At 40.6% G+C, this 18,526-nt stretch overlaps 1 protein-coding gene across 1 annotated transcript in view; it reads right to left on the bottom strand.

Moving 5' to 3' along the window:
• CEP192 (centrosomal protein 192) overlaps positions 1-18,526 on the bottom strand; it is a 72,453-nt gene that overhangs the window by 7,330 nt on the left and 46,597 nt on the right. The window contains exons 30-41 of the mRNA XM_052660615.1: positions 18,277-18,392; positions 16,656-16,765; positions 13,784-13,934; positions 11,362-11,537; positions 10,714-10,837; positions 9,223-9,328; positions 8,616-8,820; positions 7,585-7,664; positions 6,651-6,746; positions 2,389-2,508; positions 1,895-2,016; positions 352-481 (exon numbers count right to left, since the gene is read on the bottom strand). Coding sequence (XP_052516575.1) covers positions 352-481; positions 1,895-2,016; positions 2,389-2,508; positions 6,651-6,746; positions 7,585-7,664; positions 8,616-8,820; positions 9,223-9,328; positions 10,714-10,837; positions 11,362-11,537; positions 13,784-13,934; positions 16,656-16,765; positions 18,277-18,392 — 1,536 coding nt within the window. The remainder of the gene's footprint in view (positions 1-351; positions 482-1,894; positions 2,017-2,388; positions 2,509-6,650; positions 6,747-7,584; positions 7,665-8,615; positions 8,821-9,222; positions 9,329-10,713; positions 10,838-11,361; positions 11,538-13,783; positions 13,935-16,655; positions 16,766-18,276; positions 18,393-18,526) is intronic.

Here is an 18,526-nt window from a genome sequence, read left to right as displayed (position 1 = left end):
AAGTTAAGACAATAAATGCTCATGAAAACACTTAAGGGAATTTTAATGAATTTATTATAGTTCTGACTGGAGTAAATGTTATCCAGAAATATGCTCATAGGATCATACAGAAGAAAACAAGAAGAGAAACTAAAAAATGAAAATATGAAAACAAATACTAGATAATTTTCAGACAAAGGATCATAAACTTCCCATGAGTTTCTCTTCAAACACAGTATTAAGGTATTTTAAAAATTAACTATTATACCTTAAATATCATCTATAAAAAATCTTCTAATTCTTAGAAAAATGTTTATCAAATAGTAGAACACATTTATTTCTCCACAACCCACAGCAGTATTTCCAACTTACCGAGTGTGTAATAAAAGAATTATTTCGCAAATTGACTTTCAACGTCCTTGACTCCCCAACTCTCGTTGGCAGAAATTGATACACGTCTTCTGGGGCATAAACTCCACGGTGGGTCAAGTCAAGTTGCCTGCTATGGAGACAGGTTTGAAAGTTAACTATTTACAATCTACAGAAACTTAAACTATTTGTATATAATAAATTATATAACTTGTGTATATGGCTTTAACTTGTGTTTTCTCCCACATTTCAGTTAAAGTAGTTTTGTGAAGGTGACTGGCTGATCAGTGTTAACATTGCTGGTGCCAGGAAGCATCCAGGCATGCCTGGCAGCAGCTGATATGGGCAGCAGAACCTCCTCTCTCGGAGAGGTACTTAACATCCTTTTCTTAAGAGCATCTTCCTCCAGAACTAAGTCAAACCTAAGTATGAGTTAACTAAGAACTATAAGAAACATTTTCATGTAAGTTAGAAAGAGAAAGATGAATACTATACGATATCACTTATACGTGAAATCTAAAATATGACACAAATGAACATATCTACGAAACAGAAACAGACCCACAGATACAGAAAACTGACTTGTGGTTGCCAGGGGGTAGGGGTTTGGGGGAGGGACAGACTGGGAGGTTGGGTTAGCACATGTAAGCTTTTATATATATAATGGATAGACAACAAGGTCCTACTGTATAGCACAGAGAATTATATTCAATATCCTGTGTAAACCATGTGGAAAAGAACGTATATAACATTGCTTTGCTGTACAGCAGAAATAAACAATGCTATACATCAACTATACTTCAATGAAGTTATTAAAAAAACATATCCCTGAAAAAAAATTTTCATTAGGTAAAACATTCACATATTATCATTAAAGCTCTGCAAGCCACTGGTATAACATACATTTTATGAAGTTTTTAAGAATCTACTTTCATACACTCTTTTTGGGAATATAAAATGGAAAGGCTACTTTGGGAACATTCTTCGATTTAAGGTTAAGGTTAAAAAAATTCCTACCACATGATTCAGTAATTCTACTCTAAGACATTTTTAACCAAAGAAATGAAAGAATATGTCCACAAAAACGCACATATAACAATGTTCACTGCATCTTCATTCACAAGCACTCCAAGGTGGAAGACACCAAATGCCAAAGGATAAAGAAACAATGGTGACGTGCCCCTGTGATGGGCCATGTGAATTCCACACGCAAAGGTACACACCACAGGTGGGCTCACCAACACCAAAGATCCCAACATCACCATCTAAGTGAAAGAAGCCAGGCAAAACCTAAGTGCAGGTGTACATGAAATCCACAGAACTAAGGCAACATAGAGAACAGAATAAATCCCAGGTGAGGGTGGGGGTGGCTGGAGAAGCCACATGAGAACTCCCAGATGAGAGGAACTGGGAGTCAAGTCTCCACCTTGACTGCAGTGGGGTGACACATGTCAATCACAGGTAAGCCACTAGGCATTTTGTCGAATGTGATTACACCTCAATAAAGTACTGGGAAAAACTCATGAGAATGAGAGAAATAACATACCCAGGTATGAGGGCAGAAGCCTCAGATACAGCCTGTTTTCGGAGCTTAAGTATATTATCTATTTTAATGAGGCTATTTGTGGAAATGCGTGAAATTCCAGGCTCACTTTCTGCTCTGACACTCTGTAGAAAAAAAATCACAGGGTGGAGGAGGAGAAATAAATACATGGACATTTACCCAACTGAATTTTACTACTTCCTAATTCTTAAAAAGGACACTTCAGATTTTTAAATTCCTTTAATTACAAATGCTTTATCTTATACTGTTTCTCTGTGTGTGTCACACACACACAAAACCTTACCTAATTAAGGCAAACACAGATTTCACAGAGCCAATAAATAAAGACACATAAGAAAACTAAGATGATAAGCAGCTACAGTAGAATTAATGGGATTATAATAAAACCAGGAACATACTTAGCTTTCTCAGGCCAGTTTCACCTGGTGTCTTCAAAACACACCCAGTAATTTACTTAAATTCAGTGAAACACTCACATGTCCAGAGAGCTGGAATCTTAAGGTGTGCTTCAGGTGAGGCTCTTTAAGAGGGTGACACTCAACATCCCAAAACTGGGCATAGTCTCCTCTATCTCTGGGCAAAAACATGATGGAGACCTACAAACAACACATCCAGGAGAGAAATTTAGACTCTGAACCTTACACACATGCACTGAGGTTACCAATTCAAAGTGTGCTATGAAAAAATTGAAGGGAAAAACTCTTTGTATTGATTAATTTTGCACTAATGGAAAAAGAATTTGAACATTTTTAGTGGGTTTGTTACTGTACCTGTACCAGACCAAGTATACTTTTCAAGTCAGGGAGCCAGATTCCTCCAGCTCTATCTTTCTTTCTCAAGACTGCTTTGGCCATCAGAAGCCTTTAGTGTCTCCATACAAATTTTAAAAATTTTTTCTGTGAAAAATGCCAGTGAGATTTTGATAGGGATTGCACCGAATCTATAGATTGCCTTGGGTAGTATAGTCATTTTAACAATACTGATTCTTTCAATCCAAGAACACAGTATGTCTTTCTGTTTGTATCAGCTTCAATTTCTTTCATCAGCATCTCATTCTTTTCAGAAAACAGGTCTTTTGCCTCTTAAGTAGGTTTATTCCTAAGTACTTTATTGTTTTTGATTCATTGGTGAATGGGATTATTTCCTCAGTTTTCCTTTCTGATAGTTTGCTCTCAGTGTATAGAAACGCAGCAGATTTCTGTATGTTATTTTGGTATCCTACAACTTTACCAAATTCATTAGTAAGCTCTGGTTTTCTAGTGGCGTCTTTAGGATTTCTTATGTATAGCAAGATATTCCAGTAAAATCCAAACGAACTTTTTGGCCAACCCAATATTCTGTCAAACAGAAACAGTGAGTTTTACTTCTTTTCCAATTTGTATCTCTTTTATTTCTTTTTCTTCTCTGATTCCCATCACTAAGACTTCCAAAACTATGCTGAATAAAAGTAGAGAGTGGTCATCCTTGTCTTGTTCCTGACCTAAGAAAGAATGCTTTCAGCCACTTTCTGAAGAGTTAATTATAAACGGATGTTGAATTTTGTTAAAAGCTTTTTCTGCGTCTATTGAGATAATCATACAGTTTTTATTCTTCAACTTGTTGATATGGTATATCACATCAACAAATTATGATTTGTACTCATTGAAAAATCCTTGCATCCCTGGGATAAATCCCACTTGATGACAGTATTTGATCCTTCCAATGTATTGTTGGATTCAGTTTGCTAGTGGTTTTTTTTGACAATTTTTACACCTACATTCAGAGATATTGGTCTGTAATTTTCGCTTTTTGTGTGTGATTATCTTTGCCTGGTTTTGGTAACAGAATGATGGTGGCCTCATAGCATGAGTTAGAAAATGTCTCTTCCTCTGTATATTTTGGAACAGTTTTATAAGGATAGGTGCTAACTCTTCTCTAAATGTTTGGTAGAATTCACTATACTACAAAGCTACAGTAATCAAAATAGCATGGTACCAGTTCCAAAACAGATACATAGATCAATGGAACAGGACAGTTCAGTTCAGTTCAGTCGCTCAGTTGTGTCCGACTCTCTGTGACCCCATGAACCGCAGCATGCCAGGCCTCTCTGTCCATCATCAACTCCCAGAGTCCACCCAAACCCATGTCCTTCGAGTCGATGATGCCATCCAACCATCTCATCCTCTGTCGTCCCCTTTTCCTCCTGCCCTCAATCTTTCCCAGCATCAGGGTCTTTTCAAATGAGTCAGCTCTTCGCATCACGTGGCCAAAGTACTGGAGTTTCAGCCTTAGCATCAGTCCTTCCAATGAACACCCAGGACTGATCTCCTTTAGGATGGACTGGTTCAATTTCCTTGCAGTCCAAGGGAATCTCAAGAGTCTTCTCCAACACCACAGTTCAAAAGCATCAATTCTTCGGCACTCAGCTTTCTTCACAGTCCAACTCTCACATCCATACATGACCACTGGAAAAACCACTGCCTTGACTAGATGGACCTTTGTTGGCAAAGTAATGTCTCTGCTTTTGAATATGCTATCTAGGTTGGTCATAACTTTCCTTCCAAGGAGTAAGCGTCTTAATTTCACGGCTGCAATCACCATCTGCAGTGATTTTGGAGCCCCCCCAAAATAAAGTCTGACATTGTTTCCACTGTTTCCCCATCTATTTCCCATGAAGTGATGAGACCAGATGCCATGATCTTCGTTTTCTGAATGTTGAGCTTTAAGCCAACTTTTTCACTCTCCTCTTTCACTTTCAGGAACAGGACAAAGAGATCAGAAATAAACCCCCATTTATGGCCAATTAATCTGCAACAAGAGAGGTAAGAATATAAAATAGAGAAAAAAAGTCTCTTCAATAAGTGGTTCTGGGAAAACTGGACAGCTATTAACACATGGAAAAGAATAAAATTGGGACATTCTCTAACACCATATAAAAAATAAACTCCAAATGGATTAAAGACCAGAAACCATAAAATTCCTAGACACAGGCAGAAGACTCTCTGACATTGATTGTAGCAGTATACATTTTTTTAATCTGTCTCCTAAAGTAAAGGAAATAAAAGCAAAAATAAACAAATGGGACCTAACTAAACTCATAAGCTTTTGCACAGCAAAGGAAACAATCTACAAAATGAAAAGACAACCTACTGAATGGGGGAAAATATTTGCAAATGATATGACCAGTAAGGAGTTAATATCCAACATATATAAATAGCTCACAGACAAAAAATCAGGCCAATTAAAAAATGAGAAGAACTAAATACACGTTTGTCTAAAGAGGAAATGCAAATGGCCAACAGGTACATGAAAACATGCACAACATTGCAAACCACCAGGGAAATGAAAACCAAAACCACAAAGAGCTATCACCATACCACTGTCAGGATGGCCATAACCAAGAAGAATACAAATAACAAATGTTGGCGAGAATGTGAAGAAAAGGGAACCCTTGTACACTGTTGGTGGGAATGTAAGTTGGGGCAGCTACTGTGGAAAACAGTATAGAAGTTTCTCAAAACACAAAACTGAACTACCGTATGACCCAGCAGCGCTTCCCAGGTGGTTTAGTGGCAAAGAATCTGCCTACCAATGCAAGAGACATGAGTTCAAAGTCTAGGTTGGGAAGATCTGGGGAGAAGGAAATGGCAACCCACTCTAGTCTTCTTGCCTGGGAAATCCCATGGACAGAGAAGTCTGGAAGGCTACAGTCCATGGAGTTGCAAAAGAGTCAGACAATTTGGTGACTAAACAACAATAACCCAGCAATTCCAGTCCTGAGTATTTATTAAAAAATAAATACATAAATAAAACATTACTTTGAAAAGACAGATGCACCCCAATGAGCACAGAAGCACTATTTACAATTGCCTAGATATGGAAGCAGCCTAAGTGTCCATCAACAAATGAATGGATAAAGAAGGTATGGTATGTGTGTACACATACACACACACACAATGTAATATCAGTCAGGAAAAAGAATAAAATCATGCCATTTGCAGCAACATGGGTGGATTTGGGGGGCATTGTGCCAAGTGAAAAAAGAGAGAAAGACAAATATTGTATGATATCACTTATATATATGGACTCTAAGAAATACAAGTGAAAAATAAGCAGACTCACAGATGTATGGAACAAACTAGCAGTCACTGGTGGGGATGGGGGAGGGGCAATATAGGAGTAGAAGATTAAGAGGTACTAACTATTTAGGCATAAAATAAGGTATTGATAGGAGGATGTATTATACAACATGAGGAATATAGCCAATATTGTATAAAAACTACAAATGGATTATTATCTTTTAAAATAGTGAATCATTATATTACATATCTATAACTTACATAATATTGTATTATAATCCAAATAAATAGAAATACAATGTTAAAATAGTGCAAATCCTTTAAAAAAGTTATTTTAGAGTGCAAGGTCAGCACTGGTAGAGCTTTTTGACTGGCTGGTTGACAAAACCACTGTCTGGATCAGTCCCCTGGAAGCATGTTCCCAGCACAGGCTAGCCAGGTGACAAGCTCACACCAGAATGAGTGAGCACCAGTCACACACCAAGCATGGTGTTGTTACCTAGCAAGATGTCCTGCCGCAGGAGCACAGTGCAGATTTGTGCTGCTGCCACTTTCGCAGAAGCCTGGCTATGAGCAGCACCATCCAGGTGGAGTGAACTCTTCTGGGTGGAAACGAGGCACTCCTGGACAACTGACACTGTGTTCCCACCAGACGGCTGTGAAAAGATGTCAGAACTCACCTTTTGGACACTATGGCCTTCCAGTACACCAGAAATAGGAGAACATCTGAATGCTGCATAGGTAGCTCTAAAAACATCTCCACTCTCATCAACTCCCTATAAAGACACCATTTAAACCATCAGATTTAAAAAAACAAACAGTCAACAGATCAGTTCCACAGTGACACCACTGCCTTCACAGTCATCGAGGACAAACCCGTTTCCTGGAGACCGGGAGCACCCAGGTTCCACTCACACCAGGCCTCACTGGACACAGACCCTCCTCCCACCCCCAGCTGCAGTACTCTATAGGAGGCTGCTCCCTCGTCAGAAGACTGCTGCTTCCTCAAGAACCCTGCTGAGTGTGCGTTCCAACACCCCCACGCAATATCAGCACTTCATTTCCTGTCAGAGGGCCCAGCACTATCTTTTGCACACATGTTGTTAACATTATGGCTCAGAACCATGATGGTCACACTAAGAAGAGAGCAGAGAGGCCGTATCACATGTGACATGTGACCATGCACGCAGCTTGTGCGGTGCCTACTGGCAGACACCACATGCGGGCACACAGGCTAAGACTCCCTGGCAAGCGAAGTTCAGCCCTGCCTCCAACACACAGCTGCACTCAGAACCAGGAGAAAGAAACACACACACATGTCTGGGATAAAATCTATATATATTTTTCAGAATAAAATTATTTCAGATAAAAAACCGGGCTGCAGGAGGCAGAACTGAACAGAGCAAGCACATATTTTCACATACATTCTCTAGCCTGACTCTTAAAACCACTGTGTGAACCAGACTGGGCAGGTTAGTTCCACCCACAGAAATAATCAAGTAAATGAAGCAGATTAACAAAAACCCAGTAATCTCAACCTATGGTCCTAATCCAGATTTTTAAACATCCTACATAAACATTAAAATCAGTATATTCAAGGCAATTATCACTGACCTTGACATAAGGTGGGGCTAAAGATGACAGGTGCCACCTCACATCCGTGTCACCATGATTCTCAAGTTCCAGATAATTTCCTATAAGGAACACATTTCACAACTCAAATTCTTTGAGGGATAAGTAAACAAGCAGATCTGTATGATAATATGTGATAAATACTGTGATTACCTTACCACAGAGAAGAAATACAATCAGATCCCTTTGAGTCCAACAAAGACTATTTTCTAACTGTTCTGTTAGGTTAGGTTCTGTTAAGAACCTAGAAGCTCTATCTTGTATTTCGACATTATTTTTTAAGTCCTGTTTGACAGATGCCCTATCTGGTATTTAACCAAAGGGAAAAGTTACTGAGGGACTAAAGCATCTTCTTCATCACGTACTGAAGAAGCTCAGAGCACCGTTCCAGGCCCCTGAGGAAGCTCAGAGGAGCTTCACACAGCACTTCACTATTCTCAGGCCCTGGATGGAGGGCTGGGCTGGGGTGGAGGCGGAGCAGGCAACGCGGGCCCAGAACCTGAAGTCACAGCCTAAGGGATGAGCCCTGGCTCCACCACCTTCCTCTCCTCTCTGGCCACTAACTTAGCAGCAGCTCTGGTCAAAGATCTAGTGAGAGTTAGGAAAGGATGGCTCTGACAAACAGTCTAAGCCTCCTGGAATAGAGACAGTTACTAAAGGCCTGAGAGGGATTGAGGGTAGGAGAAGAAGGGGATGACAGAGGATGAGATGGCTGGATGGCATCACCAACTCGATGGATGTGAGTTTGGGTAAACTCTGGGAGTTGGTGATGGACAGGGAGGCCTGGCATGCTGCGATTCATGGGGTTGCAAAGAGTCGGACACGGCTGAGCAACTGAACTGAACTGAACTGAAGGCCTAGTTGTAGCTTCCTTGAATTGAGCTGGTCACTGAAACAATTTCTGAGAACTGCTGATTTTCTCCTAAAGTTAACACTGTCTCGAACTACGGTTAAGTAGGAGCCGTTAGATCCCACCTATCAACATTTGAAGACGTAACCTTGTGATACAATACCTGAGGTCTCACCAGGTTCTGTTGGAGGAAAAGTAACTGTCTTGTTTCTTAGCTCAACTTTTGTGGAAGGTGGTTTTGTTGCTGGTTTTACCAGATTAACTGCACGCTCGGTTTCTTGGGAAAGGATTCCAAGTGGGCTGGAGGTCAAATGAGTGAAAAGTTCTTCTTGGGTCAAGTCTTCTCGGATTTGAACCTTCACAATTTTCTGAAATGACACAAAGTGAAATTATTGGTTTTTTTTTTAATTCCTATTTTTTAATCATGGTAGACAAAAGTAATGCCAAACAACTGAAACACTGATGAATTTAGAAAGTAAAGTCTATTCAGATCCCAAAGTAGCTATTTGACTTGTTCTTTTTTCCCTACTCCCCTCTTTTTCAAAGCAGAATTTTCAAGTTAATGGTGGCTTCCAGGCCCTACTCCCCACTGCTGCACCAGGAAACTTACTCAGCTCACTGGTGGAAAAATCTGTACTAAGTGCTCTAATTACATGAGCTGTTTGGGCTGAAAGGACCTCAATTTGATTTGTGAAATATAAGTGCCATCAATAGGATTATAACATTTAAATTGCAAAAAAAATATTGATTAAAAAAATTTTTTTAAGTACCTTCTGTCCATTGTCACAGTGTATATAGATCAAGCCGCTCCACGGGAACATTGACTGTTTTGTGGATAAGGAGGAATTGGGACTCACAAGAATTTGCATCTTACTCCTTAAAAGAAGAATTGAATACTGAGAACCAAGAATAGTGTAGTAACAGCAATAACCACAAGAGTTAAAACACTGCACCATCAATGACCACCAAGAGTTTCCCCACTGTTCAGAAAGAGCAGAGAACAGAGGTGAGCTCCCATGTACATCTGATTTTACCTCAATCCCAACTTGGTGATTGACAAAAAGCTGAGTGGTGTAAAGTCAAGAACCTGAGGGCAAAGCTCATGTGAAAACAGACCACACCACAGAAATACATCTATACAGTAATTCAAACTAAATATTTCTAGAGAAAGACCACTACCATGAATACTCTAAGCTGTCACTGTTGCAGAGAGTAACTGGAATGGGGGTGGGGAGAAGAGTGCTTCTTTCCTCCTGCAGTGGGTCAGGTTTCTGTGCTCACTGTGCTCAAGAGCTATGGGATGACAAAGACTGAAATGTGGAGTGTGACCAGATCTGTCACTTAAGAGACAGTACCAGTTACAACAGAGATCTATACCCACATCCAATATAGCTGAGCTAATAGCGCAACACGAAGGGCCATGTACCAGTTGCTGTGGACAACCTGCCCTGTCACCTCCAGTTTTTCACCCATTAACAAGCAAGTACTTAACTGACTGCTTTGGTCCCAGAAGCCTTTCTCTTGAGTGTCCCTAACCTTACCTCAACCCAGTCTTGGTCAAATAAACTCTCTTGAAGTCCATACGCCATCATTTTGCAAAAGCAAAGAAAACAGATTCCAAGTTGCTCTCATGCAAAGGTGCTATTGCCAAATGTGAAGCAACTTTCAGGTGTGCGTGTTCTGTGCCAGTTGGGACTGTTCTCAGGAAGTGGAGAGCTGAGGCTTACCCCACCAATAACCATGCTGCACAATAACCATGCTGCACAGTGGGGGCAGTGGCTCATCACCACTCGGCCCCCGAAGACTTCTTTTTAATCCTTTGTGGAAAACGGTAAGCTAGACTATAGCTCAGACACAGCAGAAGTCAGGAAGCCATGTCTGTAAAATGTCCTTAGACAAAACCAGCAGAGTAGGCTTCCAGGCCCAAGGTGACAAGCCAGGACCACTGGGCTTCGGGGACTACCACCCTCACTCCGTGCACAGATGTATCCCATGCTGTAACTCTGTAGGCATAGCTGTGTCAGGAGATTTCACTCTAGGAATTCTCTCCCGTCTCACTCAGCTCTTGACTCTCTTAGGCTGATACTATAACTGGCTGTGGATGGGCCCTACCGCTAAGCAGTATGAGTCTTGAACTCAGTGGGTTCCCACAGAACCACGAACAGTGCTCTGTAGAGTCAGCACACTGCAAAATCTTACTAAGTTTAAATGGCCTATGAAGCATGTGAATAACAACCAGTGGACAAGGAGGTCATACTTACTCTGGTGCGATAAACCCATGTTGTGGAGTCACTGTAAGGCAGTGTGCTGGCCAGTACAGCTCAAATTTCAGCAACCTAATAGAGTTATTTAAAATCTGGAAACGTCCAGTTTTTGCTCTATCACCTATGACAGCAGATAAAATATTACTCACAGTTAGCATTAATAATAAAGACCAAGATTAATAAATAGCAAAAACAAATCCTACATAAATATACTATAATACCAACTTATTTTGCTTTCTCAACTGCCCCTGACAGAAATTTCAAATTCCTGGTAAAGCAAGATCTTCATTCAATCTTGGGAACTACAAAGATACTGAATAAGATCAATAGTGAGCAAAGACAAAAAACAAAACCTGGAAATTGTTACCCTTGCGTTATCTTGGGCACAGACATAGGTACTAGGCCTTTTCCCTCCTCTGGACCAACTGTATCAATGCTAAGGGTAAGAGGCCAAGTGTCAACTGAGTTCTCAGGGTAGTGGGGAGGGGTGGCAGGAGGAAGGGTCTGTTCATGGGAGCTTGGCCTGGCGTCCATGGCCTCATGTCAGGACAACACTCTGGTCTTCCCTACAAGAGCTGTGTGCACAGAGCAGGGAAAGCCAGGGCCCCACACAGATTTTTGTCCTGACGTTGGGGATACACTCACATGAAGGAGCAACCAAGATCAGGTGCTCAGGGTGGACAGCCCACACTTCCTCTGAGGCCAAGTTATCCTGAGGTGGGTGAACAGCTTGTGAAAGAAGGGGAGAACCCTGAGGACCCTTCACTGGCAAAACATCCAAAGAAATGTTACCACCATGTGCCTCATAACTGCCAGGTTCACTAGAGAGAGAGAAAAGAGATTAAAAATGATAAAAAGCAGATTGTGTCATATTTTTGTATTACTCATAAATCTGAAAACAGATAAAACTTCAAGTATACTATATACTATATATTTTTCAGCAAATAAAAATCCTTACCACTGTGTATTCTTAAGCAATGTATAAAAAATAAAGTACAGTATAGGTTAAACATTGCATGTGCGTGTGTGCGTAAGTGCTTAGTCACTCAGTCATGTCCAACTTTTTGCAACCCCATGGACTGTAACTGTAGCCCACCAGGCTCCTCTGTCAGTTGGACTTCCCAGGCAAGAATACTGGAGTGGGCTGCTCTTTCCTTCTCCAGAGAATCTTCCAGACCTAGGGATCAAACCCCCATCTCTGGTGTCTCCTGAATTGGCAGGCAGATTCTTTACCACTGAGTCACTAGGGAAGCCAGGTTAAATATTACTAATCTTTAATTAGAATACACAACAATTTCTTCCTTGCTTTAACTTTTGAAGTATAAGATTTACTACAAAAATGCCCAATATTAAGAATTTTAGAAAAACAACAGAACTCTTTGTGTATCTTTAAGTGAATAATGATAACTGGCTTCACAAAGCTAATAATACTAACAACTATGAGCACATTGCTGCCCGCGTCCAGGTTTCCAGGTTGTAAGGAAGTGAAGGATGAGTCTGTGGATAAGGAGGTGCCCACAGGTGCTATGGGCACAGGCACAGGACCGGGGAGCAGCTCAGGAAACCAATTAGTGACAAGGGGACTGGTCCTGAATCTGAGTCCACCCTGAAACACGTGAATAAGAGGAAAAAGGACACTCCTTCCTCAGAATGGAAAGATAACTACAGAATGGAGAAAGAAAGGTGAGATCAGAAAATCACCAGTCAGCAGCCAAGACAGGAATAACATGGGTCAGGATGCCATCCATCCTCACTGGGCACATGAAGTCTGGCAAGGAAGATCATCTACCATTTTTAAGTCACTTACTGTAACACTCCTCCAAGATATTTATTAACTAACCTTACAGTAGAGAAACTTGGCAAGAATCTTCCCAGTAATGGGACAAGCAGCACTGCTCAGCACCAGAGACGCTGCACTGAGAAACAAATAGCATCACTCTGCGTGTCCTGAAGTTGACACTGAAATTAAGACTATTTCATTAAGTAATTGGCCTGCACTCTGTAAGAACAGCAAGGTTCCTGGCCTATAGCCTACTTTTCCCATTTTACAGGGAAAGCCCAGGAGAAATAAATAAAGATGGCTTAGTCAAATCACCTGTCATCTTGCGAATGCCGGATCCCACAGCTAACGCACTCAGGTCCTTACCTACAACAGGCCTGACACAGCACCTGTCTGTCTCCCATTGTCCGCGGTAAAGAAATATGAAACTTACTAATTTATGTGGCACAGTTGTTTGAAAAATTTCACACAGGTTACATAATTATCAAAGTATGAGATACTTTTCATGATCAAAATAGTTCCCTCCTGTGTCACATATCAATCTAGAACTTACGGATGTGGTGTTATACCTAAGCTAGAGGGGAGAGCTGATGCCGCGAAGGGGACCACGGGCAGTCCCAGGTTCTCCTTGTTTCATCCCAAGTCAGCACCAAAGATTCACCCTGGATAACGCCTTTGACTCTGTAGATCTTACTTGCTAAACAACCCTGTGTTTTCTCAGGCGTGAAAAGAAGACCAAGGAACTCTCTTTATTGAAAGGGAGTAAAGGGACAAGAAAATCAAACACACGCGTAATCTCAGATTCTGGACCAAAGAGGAAGTGGAAAGAGGCAGTGTCCTTTCTGTTGTTTGCCTTAGCTACACAGGGCACCACTGGGGAACTTGCAGGTACATGGGGAATCCACGAACCAGACGGTGGTCCTGGATCACGTCAGTGTCCTAACCTTGACAGGTCTGCCATGGCTATGAGGGGGTTAATGTGCAGCAAATTCAGGGCTGACTGGTCATCATGCCTGCGACTCACTCCTAAATACCTTGTTCAGAGAAAGCCACATATACATAAAGGAAAATAATAAAATGTCATCAACCAGGGAATTTCTGTACAGTGTATGGAAGTTCTCTATACTATTTTTAAACTTTTCCGTAAGTTTTAAATTATTTCAATTTTAAAAATAAAGCTGAAATAAACATTTCAAGACAAAAAGCACAAAGTATAAGGGAAAGGATTAGCTCTACTATGAATTAAATAATCTTGAAATCTGGTGAAAGACGTTTTGTTAGTTTTACCTTTTGAATTCCAAGCTAGGTTTGGCAGAAGGTGGAAGAAATTCTCTGCTGGAAGCGGAATCTCTAAATTCTCCAATTACTGAAAGTATAATTTTACGCATGTTTCCATAAAAGAGCTGGACATCATTGGGCCGCTGGGGAAGGTCATATACTGAAACAGAAAATAATGTGTGAAATACATGAATCTTCACACAATCACACCATTTACATATATTCTTGTACTTTCTTAGTTGGGGTCAGGTGACACTCAGATTTTGACCCTACAGATCAGCATCAGTGACTTGCAGCCCAGGTTCTGCCCTGGTGACAGCGGCACCAGTGCTCAGCGGTGAACTGTGGCCACCTCCCTTCCCGCCCTGAACTGCAGTCTTCCCCTACTATAACATAACAACAAGCATCCTGACCCCTGACATAAATTACCCTGCTCAGTTTCGGCAGTGCTCAGAGGCAGCATCACCTCAACTCCAGAATGCAGCATCTGAAGCGAGGATCTGAGAGACTGCCTCACAGACACTTAACCTCAGCGAATCCAGAAACCAGGTGGTGTTAGCATAACTGCATGTATTTAGACTGATCAGACAGTTTATCTAGAGATAAACCCGCCTGAATGAATGCATACATACAAGAAATTTTCAGAGAATATGCCTGTATTCTACATATAAATTAAATATTAAGAATTATATATTTTTAAAATGAAACTTCAGAAAGAACACAGGAAGTATAAATTGAAACTTATATTAAGATATCTTGACTATAAAGCTTAATTGTGAAATTATTTGCCACAATCATTACACATTTTACAAAAGATCACTATGAATGCTTGTCACAGTAATATGCTCAAACAAATGTTTTTCAAAATAATCATATAAAAAGTTCAATTGCAATATTCTCATGGGGATCCACTATACCAATTAACACAAAACCAAGTGGGCTGCGTTCCCCCTCCATTTGGGCAGCGTGCACAGTACCTCCAGGAGGCCAGTACACCCTGGGGTACAGCCTGGTGCCTGAGGGCCCACCCACCTGAAGCCCCCACTCAGCCCCAATGCAGGGGGGCTCAGCAGGTTACCTGAGCGCTTGGCTGGGTTTGTCAGCATGACCCTTAATACATCCCCTTCCAAATGCTTGCACACCAGCTCCCTGTGCCAGAACACACCTCTCCAGGCACCGTGGTGCACATCTTCTCTTCCTCACAACCCCTCCCCGCTCTCTTAGCAGGGCACCCTTCTTCAGGCCCCTGAGCCCTACAAAGGGTCTGTCAGAACTTTCCTGCTGCACTTCCCCACCTGTCCTCCTTGGTCTTTTAGCCCCCAGAGGCCAGGCTGCATGCACGTTTCACCCCTGTGACCGTGCCCTGTACTCCCCACCCACCAAGTCCATCCAATCAGTCCTGTGGCTGAGCCAAGAGCTGTACACGTGGCCCCGTTCTCATTGGGACTCACTGCTGCTATACCATGGCGTCCAGGGCACAGTCAGGTTAACCCTGCCACATGGCTTCTTCCTTCCTCTGAGGACGGACATGCAAGGTGAAGCTTGGAGGAGCCGAGTTGGCAGAGGTGGGGCTATGAAGTGAGGTTCAGCTCCAAACCCAAGACTCTTTCCAGCCGTTTTCAATCTTTCCACTCTTTGTAACTAACCCACCCTTGAAGCAGATGATCTAGACTCCCAATCTGCCCGAAAGGTCATAAACTACTCTCTGTCACCTTACACAGGAATAAATACCCTTTCCCTTATCATTTCCCACTTCAGGAGTATGCACTTCATCATTAAAAAACCAGAAAACAGAAGTTGGTGGAAAAGACAATACTGCCTGAAATTCTACCACCAGAATATAACCATTCTTAGTATTTTGGTGTGTATACTCCTGCAAATTTTACCCACTTAACTATAAACAAGATATTATTTTTACCATATGGAGATCTTACATGCAAAATTTAAAAATAACTTTTTTCTTAATAAATGAGGAGCTTTTCATGTCACTTAATACAGAATCATACTGTCTGAATGGCTTAAAAATATTCTTTTGCAAGATTAAACAATCCTCTACTCTTGGACATTTAGGTTACTTCTAACTTCTTCCTATAATGAACACTGTGATGAAAATCTGTACACGTATTTTTACACAATTTGCATGTCTCCATTCTTATATTTTGTATGAGTAATAAATACCACTAAACACTTGAACTGTTCAGCTCAAACAGGTCTAAATATCTAGATTAGAGTCACTCAACCACAATCACATCCTCCAACAACTGCACACCCAACACAAGAGCAGAGAAATCTCAAAATGAGCATAAGTGTGAAATCATGAAACCTTAAGTAGTAATAACTTGAGTTTAATCATGACCATTCTCTGCCCACAAGTCCCCCAAACACTAAGTGCAATAACATATTAATATCTAACATTTACAAGGCAAAGCTCTCTCATCTGAACTCACAAGAGTTCACAAGAACTCTGTGCAGACAATACAAATATTATTCCTCTCACTTTATAGCTAAGGAAACTGAATTTCAGTGATGTAATCTATCCGAAGTTATACAGCAGAGCTGTGACTAATTCAGTCTGATATCACATCTAAACCAACACACTTCTTTATATCACATCACTGGACCCAAAAGATCTAAAATATATTGAGGGACTCCCCCGATGGTCTGATGGTTAAGAATCTACTTTGCAACGCAGGGGATGAAGGTTTGATCCCTGGTTAGGGAACAAAGATTCCACCTGCTGTAAAGCAACTAAGCCCACATGCTCTGGAGCCATAACCAGAGAACCCGTACACTGCAACAAAAGATCATACACACTGCAACTAAGACCCAACGTAGCCAAATAAGAAAATACATTTAAAATAAAATACACTGAAATTCTCACCTTCAGTTACAAGCAGCTCGTCCTGAAATGCTTCTGCAAAGTCGATGCTGTGCAGCACGCTCTGACTGGGCAGGACCTGCTCTCTCACCTCCGGCATGTGCAGCATAGCTCTGTCAGTAGAGATTTTATTCAAAGGCATTTTACAGACAAAAAACCTTCATTAGATTTTATTCATGCATCTGGCAATGACTGGCAAATCCCACTGACATCATGGTGCATTAATACATAGATATTATGCTTTAATTCACAATATAGGTAATTTTAGAAAGAAAACTTGTTTTGGATGTTCCCTTAAAAGCTATACATGGTGGTATATATACATCATCATTTTCAATTAAACACGTAAAAGCAACAACTTTCTGACAGAAGAGCAGAAAGAAGAAAAATCAGATTCTTTTCAAGTCATGCATTTACAATATTTGTGATAATTTGGTCAGTTAGAAATTTGTCTCAGGAAAAAATATGATACAAATAATGCATCTAAAGAAAACATTTAAATTGCCATGTAATTCTGTCAGTCTGTCTGACTTGTTCTAGAGACTTTTGAGGTGACAGAACTGAAAAGTGAATTTCTCTACAAAACTGAAAAGTTCACAAACAAAAGAAATCTGATTACCATAAATTAATGGCAAAAAGGATTTATAGAGCAGTACACTGATTTCTATACTCCAATAGAGAGAAAGGGAAAAAACCAAAAAACTGTGATCTAATTTCTCCAAATGTCAGTTTCTATTTCTAAAATACTCAACTGAGAGACAAAACCACGTTCCAAGTTGAACCCTTCACATCTGGTCTGTGCTATTATTATATACTAAGTCATTACTAAACTCTTTTTAAACATTCTAATAGTCCTCCACAGACAGTACTGTTTCCTGAATGTGTATCAGGAGAAATCACAGCACGACACAAAGCACTGGAAGAAAGCAAAACTGGCCCGCACACACACCACCCTCCCAGGAGGCAGCAACTTCCCATGAACCATGAATTGGCATGACCTCCACTCACCTCATACCAGCTTTAGGCAAGGAAAAAGATTTTGTGACGTAAGAACTCTGATTTCAACTCATAAATAAGTCTAAATCATACTTAGACCTAAATAAAAATTTGACAACATGCCAGCATATAAAACTACATTTAAATTGGTATACTAAATTTTTTTAGAAGCACAAGCTTTAAGTAATTAAACACTCTACAACGTCTAAAATACAGCTTGATCCATTCAAATAATTCTCAACACTCTCAGAAATGTTCCATGTCAGGTGTGTTTACACAATATACTTTCTTCCAGTAGTTTTTAAATCTTTTCTGAAACTGATCTGCCATCATTATCAAGATGGTCCAAGGATGAAGTCCAAGGTCCTATCTGAACAAAGGAGCAGAGGCCACTATATATATGTCTAGAAAAGGACACTCACTGCGAGGAAACCTGGAGACAAGCTATTTCTACCTGTATCTCTCCTACAGGTAGCTTATCGGTCACACAAATTTTACCAAAACTGTTCATCTGCCAGTTCACTAATAAGTAGTAAAACATCTTCCATAAATTACAAATCCCAACCAGTGCTAAGGCTTCAATACTTCCATGAATGCTCCCCGTCATGGTCTACGGTAAGTAACCCACCTTCGATACTGCTGACGTGAAATTTCATCTCCACCAAAAAAGTATATAGTTGACAGTTCTGTGGTGGTTTTACAACTGCTTTCTCTGTCTGATGGATTATATATTATAGTAACATCCTGATGCCAAGAAAAAAATCAGGAGTGAATATTAAATATTTCACTCTGAATAAATGTCACAGGAACACAAACAGTGGCTGCAGACACTGATGCACATAAACAGCACCTCCAAGATCAGATAAGATCCTATATTC

The sequence above is a fragment of the Budorcas taxicolor genome, chromosome 22 (genome assembly GCF_023091745.1).
Source record: "Budorcas taxicolor isolate Tak-1 chromosome 22, Takin1.1, whole genome shotgun sequence".
Lineage (NCBI taxonomy): Eukaryota > Metazoa > Chordata > Mammalia > Artiodactyla > Bovidae > Budorcas > Budorcas taxicolor.
Note: the sequence above shows the minus strand (reverse complement) of the source record. Positions and strands in the feature narration are given on the sequence as shown.